This window comes from Tinamus guttatus, unplaced genomic scaffold, assembly GCF_059628265.1.
Source record: "Tinamus guttatus ecotype Peru unplaced genomic scaffold, ASM5962826v1 Tinamus_guttatus_pri_ptg000004l, whole genome shotgun sequence".
Lineage (NCBI taxonomy): Eukaryota > Metazoa > Chordata > Aves > Tinamiformes > Tinamidae > Tinamus > Tinamus guttatus.
Window position 1 is genome coordinate 48,744 of NW_028288538.1, and position 20,544 is coordinate 69,287.

General features: G+C 40.2%; 1 protein-coding gene across 1 annotated transcript in view; it reads right to left on the bottom strand.

Annotated features, from left to right (window-relative positions):
- The window catches only part of IQGAP1 (IQ motif containing GTPase activating protein 1), a 55,871-nt gene that overhangs the window by 29,375 nt on the left and 5,952 nt on the right, over window positions 1-20,544 (bottom strand). Inside the window, exons 3-14 of the mRNA XM_088529506.1 lie at window positions 11,358-11,514; window positions 10,954-11,031; window positions 9,309-9,385; window positions 7,238-7,305; window positions 6,100-6,213; window positions 5,494-5,672; window positions 4,723-4,813; window positions 4,158-4,321; window positions 3,347-3,431; window positions 2,291-2,454; window positions 1,765-1,925; window positions 1,084-1,208 (exon numbers count right to left, since the gene is read on the bottom strand). Coding sequence (XP_088385632.1) covers window positions 1,084-1,208; window positions 1,765-1,925; window positions 2,291-2,454; window positions 3,347-3,431; window positions 4,158-4,321; window positions 4,723-4,813; window positions 5,494-5,672; window positions 6,100-6,213; window positions 7,238-7,305; window positions 9,309-9,385; window positions 10,954-11,031; window positions 11,358-11,514 — 1,463 coding nt within the window. The remainder of the gene's footprint in view (window positions 1-1,083; window positions 1,209-1,764; window positions 1,926-2,290; window positions 2,455-3,346; window positions 3,432-4,157; window positions 4,322-4,722; window positions 4,814-5,493; window positions 5,673-6,099; window positions 6,214-7,237; window positions 7,306-9,308; window positions 9,386-10,953; window positions 11,032-11,357; window positions 11,515-20,544) is intronic.

Consider the following 20,544-nt stretch of genomic DNA (forward strand, 5'->3'; position numbering starts at 1 on the left):
GGAATAAAACTTTAAAGTACATTCATTTCTTTGCTGTTCATTCAAACTCCTCATCTACCATAAAAAAGTCTATATGACAGATCATTAGATATGAGAGCAATCAACACAGAGATGATCCACAGATGGATAGAGAAAGAGGAAAGGGGCATCCCGGAGTTTGTAAAATTGTACTAAACACTGGAAAGGGCAAAAGACCAAAGCACATTCAAAGGAGGGACCAGAAGAGAGAAGAAGAAAAGCTTAAGGCAGAAATTAAAGATAATGAAAACAAGATTCCAAGAAAAATATTTTCAACTAGTGTCGAGGGTCACTCGAATGCTGAGGCTCACTCCACGAATCAGAGTGAGCAGCACTTTAATATGAAGGGGGTTTAACTCGTGGCGAGTGCCGAAGCCTTCTCCACGAGCTGGAGTGAACAACACCTCTAGGCAAAGTGAAGTCAACTCCGCTCTGCTGTTGTCTGCAGCAGAGCTTTATACCAGTGCAGGTGGGCATGCGCTAAGGAGCGGCATTCTCATTGGCCAGCTACAGATTCCCAGCTGGTTAGTGCTCCTCCAGGTGCTTGATTGCTAGGCATCGGTCCAGTTCCCCACAAACTCCAGTTTCTTATATATTCTTACTAAGGCCCCAACAAACTAGCAGCAGATAACGGTGAAAGAGCACAAAGTACTCCAAGATTTCACAACACTGAACTCAGATTTTGGCAATACTAGTTTTAGTCATGTTTGAGTGATAGAAGCCAAATCAAAAGATTTGGTACTAATGCTAGAAACTGATTTCAGACAACAGATGCAATTTTGTTATACAAAAAGGATAGCAACATGCATTAGAGCAATTAATGTGCTGTTTTAAGATATTGATTGCAATACTGCAAATACTCCTGAATGCTTGATCTATAACAGTTCTGTTATCAGGGCTCTGTTAACTACAGACCACCAAATCTTCCTTATACTAAACTGAGCTTTTCGTACATATACAAGGTATGACACAATCATGAGTCCATCAACAACTTTTGATATTGATGCATCTAGGTTTAGCACCCTTTATAGTCTCAAGGCAATCTAGTATGAATCAAGAACTTACTTTGATGTTCTTCATGCACCGCTGTGTTCACACGATCAACACATGACTGGATATCATTCCATGAGATAAATTCATTTCCTTCTACACGTGTCTGAGCTTTCAGCTTCATCAAATCATCAATATATCTGTCAAAGAAAAAAAAAATCACATCAGAGCAAGCTGGTGAGGGAAAACACAGTACAGTGTGAAGACCAAAAACAAAATGGAAGAGGTAACAATGAAATGAAGCAAATGCAAAAAGAGGAAAGAAAACAAAGATGAAAGACTGTATGTCTGGGTGGGCCAATCCAAATAAATACAAGAACAGTGAAATAAATGACAAAAGCACTAAAACATTAACATTAAATGAGGTGATCAGGACAAAAGATGCTGTGGGTGAACTGGATTACTACCACAAAGAATAAAGAAGTATTACAACTTGGCTTTAGTGTGAAATCTGAGAGAAGTCTTCAAAGGACAGCCCAGATATCAGACTAGTATGAGGTAATAATTCAAAAAAAAAAAAAAAAAAAAAAAAAAGACACAAGAGCCAAAGGAGATGAAATCAAAGCTGGGACAAATAACAAACGACAAACAGAAAGAACTTAAAGAGCGAAACAAACAAACAACAACAAAATCCACACAAAAAGTCTAACAGCATAAGCAATATCAAGGGCAGACATGACTCTTGGAAATACTCACCTCTGGGAATTCTCATCCTCTATGTTAGTGAGCCCTGTGACTGGGCTGCTCAGCTGTTTCCATACTGTACTCACATCCCCTGAATCCAAAGCCCTATTAATAAGGGCTACAGAAGACAGCATCTCTACAGCAACTGATAGTTCTGGATGGGTGAGGTTTCCCTGCATACAAAGAGGATAAATTCCTTCTACTCACCTGTCAAACTACTGTTGTATGTAAAACACTAGCCAGTAGTTGTTGGAATAGGGGTGTGAGAGACAAAACAGAAGAACAATCTATATGACATAGAAATAGAAAAGTATCATGAACAAAACCAGAATGCCAAGCAAGAGTGGAATAGAATCTTACAGTGCTCAGTAGCTCAAGACATATGGATTAAACAAAACATCAAAAAAGACTGAACATTAACAAAGCTCTATGAGCTCTCAAAATGGGTTTGCTCTGGAGAATGTGTTTAACAAACCAGACAAGGTGGACTCCATGATCCACACCTATTCCTAGAAACAAGTGAGAACAAGGTACTTACTTCAGAGCTCTGTTGCTGCAAGGTGGCCAGCTCCCTTTGGTAAAGTTCTGCAGCAAATGGATAAACCTCTGGTAGCTGGGCCTCTTGATTCATTAATTCTGCTACAGTCTTATCAGCATCGCCCTTTTGAATTGCAGAATTAATTCTGGCCACTGCAGCCAGCCCTAGAAATTCATAGAAGCAGTAGCACAAGGAATCAGGAAAGCAGACAGTGGATTCCCTAATAATGAGAGTACTTTTATTCCACTCAATACCCAATAAGAAAACTTCCATTAGCTATAGGAAATGAGTGACGTTCTCTGATCTGTATTTCCAAAGTTAGCCTTTCATGGCTGCAGACAACCAGGCTACACAATCGCCTTTTAAATGATTATTTTTAAAAACCTGTTCATCTTTTTGCTTGACTAGTCCAGAGCACTGTTTCACTATTTCAGTCTTCTGATGATCAGAAGCCTCTGAATTGCCTTTTTTTCTTTTCCTCCTTTCATGCAGTTATTAATCATTTTTCTTTTCTATGTCTATTGTGTCTATACTCAAAGCTTTCTACCTAATACGAATTGAACCAATCATTATTGGGCAACCAGAACTGATGAACTCCGTATAGCACTGAGCACAGAACAATCAATATATGAAATATAAACATATTCTCTTATAGGAAAACAATAAAAGTTATTTTCAGTATTAAGCTTAAAACAAAGCCTTCAAAGATAAAGTCTTTGTAGGATGTACAAATAAATTAACTATGATACAAGTCATTGTCATCTACATTTGCTGCCTGATACTTAGCAACAATTTTGTACACTGAAGCACTGAAAGGTTCTGCAGATCAAACCAAGTGAGTGCTGGAGAGGGAAAAAAAAAAAAAAAAAGGACCCACACAACTACATCATCATGGAAATTGTGTCTGCTTAATGTTCTTAGTAGCCAACAAGATACTTAAAGAAGTATACTTAAAGACCTTATATCTCCCCACATAGACACAAATTATTGTGCTATCGTATCTTTCTGATTACATTGCATAATTACTTTACTGCAGCAATTTTTGCTTATGCTTACTTTGCTGATATCGTTGTGCTGCACTGTTAGCAGCATCCACTCCCAACTGCAACTCCTCCTTCTGCAGAGGACCTGTCAGGCCAGCCTGAAAAAAGCGACAAGCAATAGACAAGGGGACAAAAATGTCTAGAGATCATTTAATCTATGGATATCTAGAGATCATTTAATCCAAATCCCTCCCACTCAAAGGAGGATCAAATAGAACATGTCACCTAAGACCACATCCAGGTGGATTCTATCCTCTCCTTGGCTTCTTGTCCTCTCACTGGGCACCACTGAGAAGTTGTCTGGCTCCATCTTCTTTATTCTCTCCCATCAGATTTTTTATAAACATCGATAAAATCTCCTTACCACTACTGTCCCACCATCTCTTCTTGAGGCTGGACTGAGTCCTAACTTTTTCAGCCTGTCCTTGTCTGTCAGATGCTCTGGCCCCTTAATCAGTTTCTCTGCCCTTCACCAGACGAGCTGCAATATTCCCACGTCTCTCTGCACTGGGCATCCCAGAACACAATCACAATACTCCAGATGTAGTCTCACTAGTGATGGCTAGAGGGAATCGCCTCTCTTCACCTGCTGGCAACGTTGTACTTTTACATACATATAAACACTGTACTTGCTTTTCCTATACAGAGGTTAAAAATAAATGATAGATACGTTTACTGTATGCTTTTTTTTCTGTCTACATTACATATTACATTTTCCAAAGTAAACTGTGTGCAGTTATATTGAAAATTATTACAACAGTATGGTGAAAGGACAATAAATAAATAAATAAAGAACTGCCATGGTGAGCTAGGCTTTTCCATACCTCCTGTTTCTGGTGTCTATCACTCAAAAATTGCTTGAGATACCAATCACAGTTTTCTCGTAGTAATCCTCGGAGTCCCAAGGCTGGCGTTGCCAAAGCTTCATATAATGCTAATGCATTTCCTTGTTCCAAAGCTAGACCAATCTTTGATATAGCTGAATATGCTAGTAATAAAGTAAAGCAGAGTTTTTAGGAAAACATTAAATGAGGAAATCCCATGATTTATATAACCTAATGCTTAGAAATAAATATGCTTAGACCTGATGGTTGACAATTTAGATATGGAACCTGAATAGAAGGCTTCCAAAGTCATTTGCGAAGTAGCACTATAATGAGTAGTTGAAGAATAGAAATAATCCATATTACTCAAGGAAAAAAAAATTATTGAAAAAAATCATTCAATTCCCCAAAGGTTGGGCAGCAGAAGTCAAAATGAATTGAGCTTATAAATGTGTACTAATAACACATAAAATAAAAAGAATGGAAAAATTGCCTTCCACTTCTGTTCGCATTATATGAAGTGCTTGCTTTCAGGTATTCTTTAACTATTTATCGTGATACCTACTATTCACTTTATTGATGTTGCCCTGAATCTCAGCTTGAGTCAGAAGTTCTTCATACACATCTCTCTCTCTCTCTGAATTTTCAGAGGCCATCTGAAGATGAAATAAAAACTAATCAGTCTGTTTCTACAATTTCTTTTGCCTTCATAAGTTTTCTGTGACCCTCACATGAAAAAATGATAGGGAGCATAACTGTATCTACATAGAGCTGTGACAGGGGGGATCTCTACATCTGCAAAAAGATGAAAGTAAAAACATATAAAATAAGTATACCTATACTCACTCTCCAATACAAGAGTCTTATTTCAATCTAATGGTCCTAAAAGAACACACACTAGAGCTTCAGCACACAGAAAGCGGTAGACATAACTAGGTATTAGATATGTGGAGTTCTAAAACTGCAACCACCTCTTCTGAGAGGTTCAGAGGGCCTGTTATGCACATAATTTAATTTTTTGAAAGAAGTGTCAGCACTGTCTGAAGATAGAGAAATAGCATTTCTAAAAAATAAAGGCTGATGTGAATGCTGTTCATCAGTGAGACTCATATTTCAGACAGCTAAAGACAATAACGTAGCTATGGGTGCCTGTTTTCGGCTGTAAGAAAAGAGGTATTGGGGATAAAGTAGAACATCAGTCGAAATAAATCCATCCAACACAATACACAGAGGACTGTCCAATACACACACTTGATTCTTCATTTTCCTCTGCAAGATAAAACAATTTACTGCAATCTACACACAAACAAACGGTCTGAAAGAGGAATGGATTTACCCTATTTTTTGCATTTTCCATCTTGTCATTTTTTGCTCTGTAGAGTGTGTCTTGGTAAGTGGACGCCAATAGGTCATCCAGATTTACTAGCATGGCATTAGGGTTCTTCATTGCTGTAAGAGTGTCAGCTGGAATTTGATGGTCAATTGCTTCATTAATGGCAATAACAGCAGCATGCACTGAAAAACAAACCACACCTTGCAGGTTAGTTGCAAACACAACAGCTCTAACTTTAACAAATTTAGAACTTAACTGGAAAGAAGGTCACATGAAAAGAACCTAATAATTCTTTTGTTATTGCCAAGCCTTTTATCAACACACCTTTCACTCCAGCATGGCTTTATATTCTGGACATAAATGGTGACATATTCCTAGAAATGGTGACATATTTCCTAGTACTATTTCCATCTAATAAAATCAAGGTGTCACAGCCAAGAAAAAAAAATCCTCCCCCTCAAAAACAAACAAACAAACAAAAACTTTCTTATCTTTGAAAAGGATTAAATTGTCTCACAATGAAAAATAATATAACAAATACATAGTATCTAATCTGCCAATGTTAAAGAAAAAAAAAAACACAGAAAATGAAACTCCTATTTTCCTTACATGCTGCTTCATCCACAGAGAGTTCATTCGCTAGAATTCCACCAATTTTGCTGAAGGCAGGCATCTGGATACCGTATTTCTCCAGTTCAAGCCTCATGTTACTGATTTCTTCCTCTGAAACATGCATAAAAACATACACTGACTGCTTCTGTATAAAAACTTAGGACAGTCATATTAAGTTAGAAATTACTGTTTATTAGTACCTGGAATATAAACCAGTAAAAGTAAATGAGGTTTAAAGGAAGTGGAAACTGATACACATTTTCTATTCTTTCCTAAAATCTACAGTCAGCCCAGAAACTCCTACGGGAGAATTCCAAAGTCTTCCTCACAAGAAAATATCATCCAACTCATACGAAGAGCCAGAAAGAGACTCTATCTTTGCTAGGTGCTTCTGTTACAACTGTCAACAGATCAGAAAAATGGACAGGCAGTATTTATTTAGTTATTATTTGTTCAGAGAGTGCTATGTTGAAAAGGAGATGGAGAATATGGAGACATACTATTGCTGAATACCTTAAAACTGAAAAACAGTGCTGGTAGTTAAGCCTCTTAGGTACAATCAATAACTGGTTTGGAGGAAAATAAATTAAAAAGTTAGACATCTCTCAAATCAGGTGTCTGCATTTGGGCAATAACCTTACTAATGCAAAACACAACTCGGCATTTTGGAAAAAAAAAATAATAAAAAAAATAAGGGACCAGAAATCTTGAGGAGCCATGTGAACATAAGTAATTCAGTTCTAAAATATCCTACAGCAAAACACCTAGTAAATTTTTTTCTGCAGTTAATGGTAGCTCTATTCTAAGCAGTTCTGACTTCCCTGAACAGTTTACCAAATTCCAGACTGACAGAGCCTTAACAATCTAACAGATGAAACTCCCTCTAAGGTAGCAGGGCAAGATAGAAAGGTAAAACCTGTTGTTAGTGAAAGCAGTATTTAGTGGACTCATGGCTACACATCAGCTCTGATAAAAAGTACCCAAAACAAATTCTTCTTCTTAAGCTACTGGAACTTCTTAATGCCATTTACCTTTCACTATAGTAAAGTCCCCTTTATGAGTTGATTATCAGTGTCTAGCAGAGCATGAGATAAAAGACAGCACAAGAAGCTCTTTGGGGGTTTTGTTTTGTTACCTGTGAAGTCCACCTTCCCATATAAATCCTGAATTTGCGGAGCAAGCCCCAGTTTGAACAGGTACAAGCTAAAAACAGAAAGAAATAATTAGCACCAGAATTTTAAGTTGTGATCCTGATAACGACACAGAATTTTAGAAAACCATAGATTCAGGGAGTCATTCAGACAAGCCAAGCGAAAGAGCTCATTGACACCGAACGATAGGCCAAATCCTGTTCCCCCCCATAGCTGCACATCAACGCCCCACTGCCCTTTGAAGACTTCGCTGAGCTGATTTGACTTGCTAAAATTACAATAAAGTATTCATTTGCTCACCTCTCTCATTTCAGACAGTTGAACTGGTTTACAAAGGAGTATGACAACTACTAGAACTGCTACGACATTGCTGACAACAAACAGCATTGGAGAAAGGAGAACAACTCCTCTTTCCCCCCCGTCATGTCACCTTGGCTCAGCACAGCTCAAAGAACTGTGTCCTTTAGTAGGATATCTTATAATCAAAAAAAGTAAAAAACCCACCTTTTTCTAAAAAACGACACCTTACATTAACCCCCCCCCTTTTTTTTTAAACAGTGCTAAAACAAAACAAAAACAAACAAAACACACACAACACACCACACTGCTTCCTCAGTTTAAACTTGGAGTCATCATCTGCTTGGAGAAAAAGGAGCAAAGATTTCCTGCTTTATACATGAACAAAAAAAGTCAAATCTAGGTCTCTAGTCTTCATGGATCTAAGTAGCTTTCTACAAAAACACCAGGCAGAAACATTCCTGGTCTAGGGAGTGTCTATAGAACTGTACTCTCGATATTTTTTATTATTTATTGAAATATAATGATGCACTAAGGCTGAAAAAGGAACACATTTTTATAAAAGCATCATTTTTCTTATTTATATTTACATGCCAGAATTACTCTCCTTCCTCAGTATGCAAAATTAATTAAATAATAAAATCTTGAGACAGATTCTGCAAAGGAATCGGTTATGGAACATTTCACCCCAAAAAGGAAAACAACTGAAAAAACTAAGATGCATTAAAAAGACATTATTATATGAAAGCTTATACCATGTACAGCTTTAGCTTAACTACCTGGACTGTTTGCATCTATTCATTCCTTGAACTCATTTTCTTTACCTAAATTCTAACAAATTTAATTTTCTTAAAAAAGAGAGTTATTGTCTACGAATCAGAGTGCAGAAGTTAAAGAACAAAAGCAAAAACAAAAAATTAACTAAACTGGCTAGACTGTGACAAGCAATATGACAAGAATACATGGAAGTCAACTCCAGGCACAGCGTAGCTACAATAACTATCACAAAGCTGCTAGTAATGGAAGAACTTTGTTATAAACCATCTGAAAGGGAATGCTGCTCCTGCTAGTGGCAGGGTACGCCATCGCAGGTCTACTCTGGAATGGTATATAAAGTCCAAATGATTCATTCTCCAATGGCAATTCTTTTTAGCTCCAATTTGGAATCACACTATTTCTATAAATAATAATTTGATCCAAAACAGTCTGAAATATCTTTTAACATTCAGCTAAATGCCACTTATCTGTATGATTTCACACTGTCAACAGATTAAGGAGCAGTTCTTGAGAACTGATACTGAGCAAGCAACAAAGATCCAAATTTATATAATCCAGCATTCCTTCACCTAGTAAATTTTTCAAAAGGACTTCTGTACATGCTGCAGTACACCACTGTGATCACACTGGCTCACACACAGTAATAGCACTTTCCGAGGCTTCAAGACTTTCCTTTATTCACAGAGTATTAGCTCTGGCTCTAAAGGTAAAAAGGGAGGGTGAGAACTGGGATGGCAAGTGAGTAATCGCAACATACTTCTCGGCTTCCTGTTCCCTCAGCATCTCTCTTGGCCAATGTCCAAGACAAGACAGTGGCTAAACTGATATTCACTCTGACCAAGTATGACTCTTCTCCTGCTGGTAAACGTATTCCATCCATCCCTCAGCTCCACGTCCATGAATGTGCATACCGCTTCCTTCACCTTTTGGCTTTCCAGACAGATTTCAGAAGCAATTCAATTTCTGCCTAGCACGCCTTACCTGAGCGCATGAATACAATAGATACAGCGAGGCATGTTCTTGCGATCATAGATATCTGTAGTCTCTGGGTAGAAAATCTAAAGATAAAACAAGTTAACAGTCTGAACAATAAAATTGGCATAACTGCTGTAAGTCCAAATATCTGCAGAACTTTTATAAAACAGCCAACAGGACAGAACTCTTATGTGGGGCTTCCCCACCTTCCTACTAATTGAAGTACCAAGCCTCCCTTTCATTTCTACCATCCAAAGCTCTTTCCACTCAAGTTTTACACACTAAGAAGCAGCCAGCCTTTCTTTTGGGTCCCCACCAAGATACTGGGTCTTTGTAGGGACTTCAGGGAAAATCAAGAGATGAAGAAAAATATTAATGGAAGAAGAGAGAAAAGAGGATTTTGTTTAGACTAAATGGGGATGGAGAGGAAGAGAAGACATGGTGCATCACATTTTTGGGCCCAAAAACTTTCAGAGAGTCTCAAATGAAAGAAAAAAAAATCTTCCAAATTTAGCCTAAAGAGTTAATGCTGAAAGTGTGTCATCACACAGAAGTGCTGACAAAGTAAACTACTTTTATTTGTGCATTCCTTGTTGTTGCCTATGAGTACAAAATAACATTGCTTTTTCTGTAAAGGCAAGAGTAACTAAAGAGCACTCACAATTGTAAAGCATCACTTCCCTTGCACTTCTGCATGGAAATGTCCTGAAAACACTAATGTCTCATTGTCAATATATTGGGCTCCAGTCCAGTTTCCTTAACATCTCCTTATGCAAGTTTCCCCCAAAACCTCACTTACATCTGAAAATCTTAACTCATACCACACACCTCTGTCTAGCTCACTCCATTTATTTTCATTTCACCTAAGCATCTTCAAGTGTATTTCAGGATCACCTGCTGCCAAATGTGTTCCTGTAAGATCATCATAAATCCAAGATGGCTCAACTAGTAAGTCTCGCCTATTCCAAAAATTTTGAAAAAACAGTGTGTCCAATTTGCAAAGACATATCCAACAAACAACAGACTAAACTAGTCAGTTCTGATTTTAGTGGTGCTGAACATAGCAAGGGTTATATATAACACAGGAGGAAAATTTACTTTGGGTACTAATCCATGCATGTGACTACTATCAGCACAACACTTAGCATAGTTTCATACATTTTAAGGTCACATCATTTATTATCTCAGAGAATTTTATCTGACCAGTACTTCAATGAAGTCAATAATATATGCTTGATTAGAGCACACCCCGGACATATTCCAACTTGATGAAAAAACTCCATGTTCTGCTGATTCTTTTACCATAGATGTATTAAAAAAACTGCCACAAACAAACCTCATCTCACATATTGGTCAACTGGATGCAGAATAAGAACTATGTAATGCAGATGTCATGCAAGATTAGAAATATAAATAATATGGAACAGAAGGAGGAATTATTTTTTCCTAATTATTCATTCCCCCCCCACACATACACACACACAGAAAGCAGAATGAAATATTTCAGCAAATTTTAGGAGAAAATTTGTACAGAGAGGAAACTCTGAAATGAAGAATTAACCCGATAAAGTCTGCTGATTCCTGTCCAATAGCAAATGCTTCCATGAAATGCATAGTTTCTTTGAAATTATGTTTGGATCAAAGAAATTACCTTGGGGAGACCAATCTCAGCCATTGCATTCAACCACTGAATTACATTATCGGTGTGTCGGAAATGGAGACCAGTTGCCTGAAACATAGTTAGAAAGAAGGGAAGGGTGGTAAGACAAACTGACAGCTGCCAATAACACTAGGGAGCTTCACTGAAACAATGAAACCTGCCTTTTGCTAAAAATAAATAAAAAAAAAGAGTCGGAAGTCTTTATATACAGTGATATTATTTATAACAAGGCTGCACTCATGAGAAGAAACTTAAGAGTCTACCTCTCTCGCTCTAAAGTCAAAGATTAATGTAAATGAACATTCTACTTATTCACTCACAGTTCCTCCACATACACATTTTCTTTCCTATTTCAGACCTCTAACCACCCAGTCTCTATGGCCAACAGTTCTCACCTTGTATCTAGTCTGTTCCCTATCATAGATTTTCTTCACAGAAACCACTTTAGGGGAGAAAAAGTTCCCAAGTTTAGCCAGATAGACTCCATTTCTCAAGCCTTCTTCCAACTCTGTTGTGGGAGGTAGCTCCTCATTCAGACAGGCTTCCATCCATCTGAAGTAAGAAAACAAAGCAGATCACATAAGCACATTTCCAATTCAGAAATGCAGCCTCATATTAAAAAAGTTGCATACTGCTACTTCTATGCCATTCCTCATTAGCAGCTGATAAGGCTCAATTAAAAGAATTAAATAAACTTTTAAAACCTGCAAAGTCCAGAATGATGACAGACTAGATGATACCTCTTTCTGGTCTTAAAATGAAAATATCATCTGTGACTATTTTTTTTTAATAAAAAAGTGCTTTACATATAAAATATAATTTAATCTTGTACAATTTACTCTTGATATCAAGTGGGTTTTGGTCTCCTAAAATATTCGGAAAAAAAAAAAGTCGGAGTACTTTATATGCCCTTTGGTAGCACCCGACCAGCTGGAAATGCTGAGTTTCACTGCCTCGCTTATTCATACGTAAGAAAGTCATCAGTTGGCCACTGAACACCAAATGGCTTGTAATCACAATCTTACTCATCTTGCCTTTGAGCTGCTCATCATCTAACTTGGGACAACAAAGGGAGGACTCTTTATGGATAGCCTGTAAGGTACAGAAAACAAATACAACCCAAAGGACATATCAAGGGAGTGAAGAATTGAGTCAAAGTACAAGCTACAGAAAGCAAACCAGTTTGACAAGTTTGGACATGCTGGAGTCACAGGTGGTAGTGACTAGATGTCAGAATATTTCCAAATAAGACATAAATCAAAATATCCTGCATTAGAATCATAGAATCATAGAATGCTTAGGGTTGGAAGGGACCTCTAGAGATCATCTAGTCCAACCCCCCTGCATACGCAGGGACACCTAAAGCACGTGGCACAGGACTGCATCCAAGCGGGTTTTGAAGATCTCCAGAGAAGGAGACTCCACAACCTCTCTGGGCAGCCTGTTCCAGTGCTCTGTCACCCTCACTGTTAAGAAATTTTTCCTTAAGTTCCTATGGAATTTTTGATGTTTCAGTTTCCGGCCATTTCCTCTAGTCCTATCAGTGGCCACCACTGAAAAGAGACCATCCCCGTCCTCTGCACTCCCTCCCTTGAGGTATTTATATACACTGATTAGATCCCCTCTCAGCCTTCTCTTCTCCAGGCTGACCAGGCCCAGCTCCCTCAGCCTCTCCTCATAGGGCAGATGTTCCAGGCCCCTGATCATCCTTGTGGCCCTGCACTGGACTCTCTCCAGCAGCTCCACATCCCTCTTGTACTGTGGAGCCCAGAACTGGACACAGTACTCCAGATGTGGCCTCACTAGGGCTGAGTAGAGGGGCAGGATCACATCCCTCGACCTGCTAGAGATGCTCTTCTTAACGCACCCCAGGATCCCATTGGGCTTCTTGGCCACGAGGGCACACTGCTGCCTCATGGTCAACTTGTCGTCCACCATGACACCCAGGTCTTTCTCCGCAGAGCTGCTCTCCACAAGCTCGGTCCCCAGCCTGTACTGGTGTCTGGGGTTATTCCTCCCCAGGTGCAGGACCTTGCACTTGGCCTTGTTGAATTGCATGAGGTTTTTCACCGCCCAGTTGTCCAGTCTGTCCAGGTCCCTCTGGATGGCAGCGCAGCCCTCTGGGGTATCGGCTACTCCTCCCAGTTTGGTATCATCAGCAAACTTGCTGAGGGAGCACTCTGTGCCTTCATCCAGGTCATTGATGAATAAATTGAACAGGACTGGACCAAGGACTGACCCCTGGGGGACCCCACTAGCCACAGGCCTCCAACTAGACTCTGCACCGCTGATCACCACTCTCTGGGCCCTGCCATCCAGCCAGTTCCTAATCCATCTCACTGTCCACTCATCTATCCCACACTTCCGGAGCTTGCCCAGGAGGATGTTGTGAGGGACGGTGTCAAAAGCCTTGGTGAAGTCAAGATAGACGACATCCACCGCTCTCCCCTCGTCTATCCAGCCGGTCATTTCATCATAGAAGGCTATCAGGTTAGTCAGGCAAGATTTTCCCTTGGTGAATCCATGCTGACTACTCTTGAGCACCTTCTTGTCCTCCATGTGCCTGGAGACAACAGCCAGTATGAGCCGTTCCATCACTTTTCCGGGGACGGAGGTGAGGCTGACTGGCCTGTAGTTGCCTGGGTCCTCCTTCTTGCCTTTTTTGAAGACTGGCGTGACATTGGCCTTCTTCCAGTCTTCCGGCACCTCCCCCGTTCTCCAGGATCTTTCAAAGATGATGGAGAGCGGCTTAGCTATGGCATCTGCCAGCTCCCGCAGCACTCTGGGGTGCATCCCATCAGGGCCCATGGATTTGTGGGTATCGAGGTTCCTTAGGTGCTCTCTGACCCAATCTTCCTCTACCCAGGGCAAGTCTTCCTCTCTTGCCTCTAGGGCCTGGGGCTCTAAAGGGCTGCCCTTGGTAAACACCGAAGCAAAGAAGGCATTGAGCAACTCTGCTTTTTCTGTGTTATTTGTAACCAAGGTGCCCATCCCGTCCTCCAGCGGACCCACGTTTTCCCTGATCTTCCTTTTGCTGTTAATGTATTTGAAGAATTTTTTTTTGTTATTTTTAACGTCCCTTGCCAGCTTGCCTTCCAGACGTGCCTTAGCTTTCCTTGTCGCATCTCTGCACTCCCTGACTACGTTCCTGTATTTCTCCCAGGGGGCCTGTCCTTTTTTCCACATTCTGTATACCGCTGCCTTCTGCTTGAGCATTGCCACAAGCTCCCGGCTCATCCACGCAGGTCGCCTGCCCCCTCTGCCTCCCTTCCTACACACAGGGATGCACTGTTGCTGGACGTGGAGAAAGTGCCGCTTGAAAACTAACCAGCTCTCTTGGGCCCCCCTGCCTTCTAGAGCACTAGCCCATGGGATTCTACCGAGGAGGTCTCTGAAGAGGCTAAAGTTGGCCCTCCTGAAGTCCATCGTCGCAAGGCTACTTACAGCCCTTCCTCCTCCTCGTTGAATCCTGAACTCCACCAACTCATGGTCACTGCAGCCGAGGCTACCCCCCACCTTCACATCTCCTACTAGGCCCTCCCTATTTGATAGCACGAGGTCCAGTAGCCCACCTCTCCTCGTCGGCTCCTCCACAACCTGCGTCAAAAAGTTATCGTCGACGCTCTGCAGGAACCTCCAGGACTGCTTATGCCTGGCTGTGTTGTCCTCCCAGTTGATGTCGGGGTAGTTGAAGTCCCCCATGAGAACCAGGGCCTGTGACCGTGAGGCAACATCCAGCTGCCTATAGAAGGCCTCATCAACCTCCTCGTCTTGGTCAGGTGGCCGGTAGCAGACACCCACCACAGTGTCTCCCACATTAGCCTGCCCTCTAATCCTTACCCACAAGCTCTCAACTCGCTCATCCTCGACTCCCAGGTTGAGCTCCATGCATTCCAGTTGCTCTCTCACATAAAGAGCAACTCCACCACCTCGCCTTCCCAGCCTGTCCTTCCTAAAGAGCACATAGCCTTCCATGGCAGCGCTCCAGTCGTGCGAGCTGTTAGAGAAAATTCCACAATTAAAAAAATTCCCAGTCCATCTAGTCTAAATGACAGCAATATTAACACCTCAAATTGTCATGTGCTTTACATTAAGTGCTCCAGATACAGTGTACTTAAATGATAAGGAACATTCCTGAGGCAGAAAAGTATATGCAGAAAGTTGCTCAGTTGAGCCTAGTTGCCTCAGTTGAGCCTCTGGAAGGCTATCACACGTAATTCAGACTTCTTTTGTGCAAACTGCTATAGTAAAAGGCATTGTAAGTCACAAATCATGGCATTTATATCTTAAGACTATCATATTTGCTCAAGTCACTTACTGAAATAAGAATTCAAACTCTGTAATGAAGCTATCAAAAGCATACAATTGCTACAGTTTCTTGAACAGAATGATCTCAAAGAAGCCTTTAGCTGCAAATAAGGAATTGGGGATCCTACTAGAACTGGGCAGGCACTTGAAAAATCACTTGAAATGCCATTGTAAGAAACCAAAACACCAAGTTTTCTATTTTTATAAGTGTCCACTATCAACAGAAATAACAAATTAAGGCACTGAAACTAGAGCCCAAGTACAGCATCTGCTCTTTGTCCAGGCAACAGATCAGTCATCCTTCTTAAGCAGGATCAACCAATCCTAAATGAAACATACTGACACGTTGGAGTGCAGCCCAAGACCAGAGGAAGAGGGACTAGCAACCAAAACAGGATGGGAAAGACTGGAAAAACAACAAAAATAGCATTACCAGAAAGAAAGGACTTCTGTAGATGGGATCACAGAGAAACTCATTCCTCCCCTTTACCATTTTCCTGTGCCTTACTGCTTTCTTCTCAGAAAATCTGTTCCATCTTTATGTTCTGGGAAATGCAGAAGGGCAACTAAATCTGAGTAAGTGACAGAGAAAATATTAAACTTAAAAATTCTAGACCATCATCCAAATGATTCACTAAGCCAAAAAATGCTTAAAGCAAATGAAATACTACCATTCAGATCATACTCTGTCCTCATGCCAAACTAGATGGCTGTATTTCCTGCAATATTCTTTCAGCAACCCAACCTTCTTCCACATTCCTTCCAAACGGTGCAAGAGCTTTCTGAACTATTGCTTCCACACCTAAAATCATTACAACCAAAGACTTTGAGAGGATCTGGAACCACTTAAAGCCTGGAAGCACTGAAACGCTAGCAATAAGTTAACAATCCCCATCCCAACAACCTTTTTGGGGCCACAAAAACATCCACTTTGTTCAGCCCAAGAAAAACTGAAAATGAAAGTACAAGGGAAATGGAACCAGATCACTTAATAAGTTATTGAAGGGCTCAGAGGTGGTGATGTTTAATCATTTCTATAAAGTAAGAAAAACAGTCCATAATTAGAACATAAGCTGTCTCAATGTAATCATGCCTGTTTCAACAGGTTCTTAAGTGGGTGCAACTACAAAAGCTAGGAAATTTACACACAACAAAACTTCCCCTTCTTGCAGCGCAACTTAACTGTTTGCTAGACTAGAGGATAGTCATTTTTTTTCATAAAGTATCATGTATACAGCAACTTTTTTATTTAAAACGATGCATATTTATACTAAAACTTTCATCACTCACAAATTCTGCCCCCTCTATTTGTACCTTGCCTAAAGGCATCCCTCTAAAGACATACCAAATAGAAGGCATTAGAATAACAAGCTATTGATAAGGTTTCCACAGGAACCCTGAAGCTTTTTTTGCTACTTAAGGCCTACTATGACAACATTTCTTCAGACATATTGCAGGCCCATGCAGCTTCTATTATGCTCCCTACTCCCGACACCCCTCCTTGGGTGGGGTGTGTGTGTGGGGGCGGGTTAACCAGAACTAACTCCTCCAGTTTCATGACATGACTGAATAAGCAAGATAGGAGTCTCCTATGTTACTGAAGCTAACTCAAATGAAAATAATCATTTCACCTTTCTAATCAGACAGTCCTATTGCCAAATCAAACACAGATGCCACTCCTAGATAAGATCCTTCAATATCTACCTAGTACTACCAGTTTCAATATAGAAGCAGGCCTTTCTTGAAAAGGAAAAGAAAATGGTGAAAAAATATAAAAACCTAACACGAGGTAAACTCAAAAAAATTGCTCTATTAGCAAAAAAGGGGGAAAATAAATTCTATTCACACCCGAATTATTGGCCTTTTTTTTTTTTCCTTCCTTGACACAGCACTATCAAAAATGATTGTGACAAGTTACTCTGAGATATCATACTGTCCTACAGTACCACTGGTCACTTTTAACCAGAACTGAAATTCAAACACAGCAGAAATGTTAACACCGGTCATACCTGCACACACCTTGCTCTTACACTTGTCAAAAGGTCAGAAGTCTGGCTAATCTTAGCAATTTCATCCTCTGTTTTTGCCCTTACCTTAAGAAAAAGTTCTCCCAATCTCAAGACAATGTAAAAATGGGGAAAATAAGAAGCAAAAGAAGTCACCTTTTTTCTCTCATCCTGACTCCTAAGCCTGAGGAAGACTATGATCTCCGAGTGATCTATCATGTGATCCCTCCACGAAATTCTCGCCAGAGTATCCGATTTAACATAAGGGGGGCAGATAGCAAAATTGGAAAAACAAACAAACAAACAAACAAAAAAAACACTGTAGCAAGCACCACTCATTTCATAATAGGATTACCATACAAAAAAGAAAATGGCATAGAAAACAAGAAGGCAAAAAAAAAATCAAATGGTATTTACAAGAAAAGTAAATCCTGATCAGTCAAACACTGAGGAATGCTCAAGTTCCTCATCATCGCTAAGCAGTAGCAATTTCAGCGTAAATTAATTAGTTGTAGTGGCCAGAAACATTTTTTCTAAACTCTGGCTGACCTACAATTTCAGAACAATGGGTCTTCCTCTTGGACGCAGACCTACCCTGCAACTTCTTTCTGCTTCGGAACGCAACTCTTGCACCACATGTCTTAGCGTGCACCTGGAGGTCATTTCAACTGTTTTAGCCCCAAATGCAACACTTAGTACTCTAGCTGTTAAGAACCATAAGGAGATAAAAGTACAGAGCACTGTGCTGAAGGATGACCAGTATCACTCATATCAAGAGTCTGGTACTGACATTGTGTTGGCTAAGGCTCATTTGTCCACAAGTTCACTCCTCATTTTGCTCACTGCACAACCTCAACAATTTCAATAGTAGAAAAGCTGCACAGAAAATTTCAATACAAAACTTCCGACCCTTTGTTCTGGGAACACTGACTGCAAAATTCAGAACAATAGGACTGCACAAGCGAGAGTCTTGTATGCACTAACATGTTTGTGCGACAGCACTCCTTTCCCCCCTGCCCAAGCTGTCTCCTAGCAACTCATTAGAGAAGGCTGTTGGCTCCTTGTTCAGGAAGACTGAGTATGCATTATTTCCTAATGAAGGAGATCGGCTGGTGGAGAGACAAAGAGCTTGTTCCTCTTTCCAGGGGCACAAGATATTACCCTCCCGTTTCTGAAACTGCATCTATGTACTATACAACTATATTTCAATTAGCATACGTCACCGGTCTAAACTCACACTCTACTAAAAAAGCACAAGTGTTAGTACACTAAACACATTTGGAACTTCTTACGCACCTCCCACTCATGACCAAAAAACGCTACTTGCTAAAAAATCAAGAGTTCAAGATGTGATCTCCATATGCATGCTCACACTGCAGGTGATACTTGGACCAGGGATGATTTTTTCCTTTGGAAGTAATTCTAGGAGGATATTCAGCCAAGGCCTGGTGGTGTAACCATATAACGACAAAAAGTGGCAGAAGTGTATCTTACATCCCTGGCCTCTCCAAATCTCAGAATACTCAAAATTCTGCAGAAGAGAAAAGTAGAGAAGGGCAATTTGAGCGGATGCACCGAAGACAGTGTAAAGAACTTGAAAATTATGTTTGGTGATTTCAAGCAAATACTTCTGAAGCACAAGCAACTCCAGGCAGCACTTTACAATCTACAAAGAGATGCGAAGGGGTTTCTAGATACCATGAGAAGGGTGGCTGAAAGGCTGCTCAACTGTTAACCTGCGTCTGGGAGCTGTGCAAAAGCTGTATGTAGTGCTTAGTGAAACTGTGCTTTTGTATTTTTAAAATAATTACTTTCCAGAAGAAATTTATATTCCAAGTTGTTGATATAATGATTAAAACATGGTGATTGCAAACACATAGAGCCTTTTATTAGATAAGGTAACTTCTTGCTCAACCAAATTATTTTGTAATAGAAAGTTAATCAATGTCACACTTAAGTTTTGATGTATCACAATGTATTTGGAAATCAGAGCATTAAATTTAATACATTAACATTTCACATTGGTATGTTTACAAATAAGAAAAGCTTAAGATAAAGCTTAAAAATAAGACTTCAGAAATTAAGTTGTTAGTCAGAGAGTCTTAAATTTCACCCAGAAACGGACAGCCAAGGCACATGAAGTAGAGCTGGAAGTTACAGCTTCAATAATTCAACAGAGGAGGAACAGATTTTCCATTCTGCCTTTAGCTCAGTGTGTCAAGACACAGCAATTATCCTAGTAGACTGCTGCATAAGCACACAATGCATCCGGGACACATGCAAATAACATGTTCAGTTTTGAGGGAGATTCTCTATGTACCAGTACAGGTAAGCCTAGTATCCTCAACAGGAATAGTAGTCTCAATCTCCTCTCCAGGCAGAAAAAAAAAAAAAAAAAAAAAAGGGTGTCCTTGTATGACATATGCCTATGTCTACACACGGAAAGATGCTTCTCTGAAACCCCTCCTGTGCATTAGGCATATGAAATAGTCTTCCACAAAAGCCTGACAAGGAAATTTACTGTAGTACAGAAAAGCCCAGTTATGCACAAAGCATTCACTGCACTGAAGCGCATTGTCTAACTCAACACCTGCCCCAGACAGCTCGAAACATAGGCAACAGGTCAAAAAACAAGAATAAGTACTAGACAAATAAAGTAGCATACACCCAAAAGCAAGAAACTACCTTTGCATTCAAATCCACTGAAGGAAGGTAGATTCTGCAGCAAAGGGCATTTAAAGGAAAAAATAAGCAGTGCCAGAAATCTTCCCGTGCAGAAGGAATCATATTTGAAGACACAGAACAGCAATTGATGAAAGTACAGCCCTCAGTCAACTGAAAACAGTGATCAACAAGAAGGAAAAAAAAAATCACATATGATAGAGACAGATAATGGAAGAGTCTTAAAGACAAACTTGAATTTGATGTACTGGGGAAAAAAGAAAGACTACAGAGAAGACACTGAAGACAGGCAGCCATGTGAGCAGAGTAACAGAATAGCAGACCAATGGGAAGCAAGAACAGGCCTGTGTAGACACACAGAACAAACACAAAATTTCACATGGAGAAAGTGTCGAGATTTGGGCTCAGTAATACCAGATAAATCTCTCTCAACAACACAGTCCAGCTTCTTCCCTCGCATTTAAGAGGCCCTTGGCCCTTCACAAGCAGATTCCTTACAAAGTGTCATGCCCCACGCCCTGCCCCGTCTCTCCCCCCGCCAGAAAAAAAGTGGTTATTTTTTGTCAGCTCAGCAACCTTCCTATCA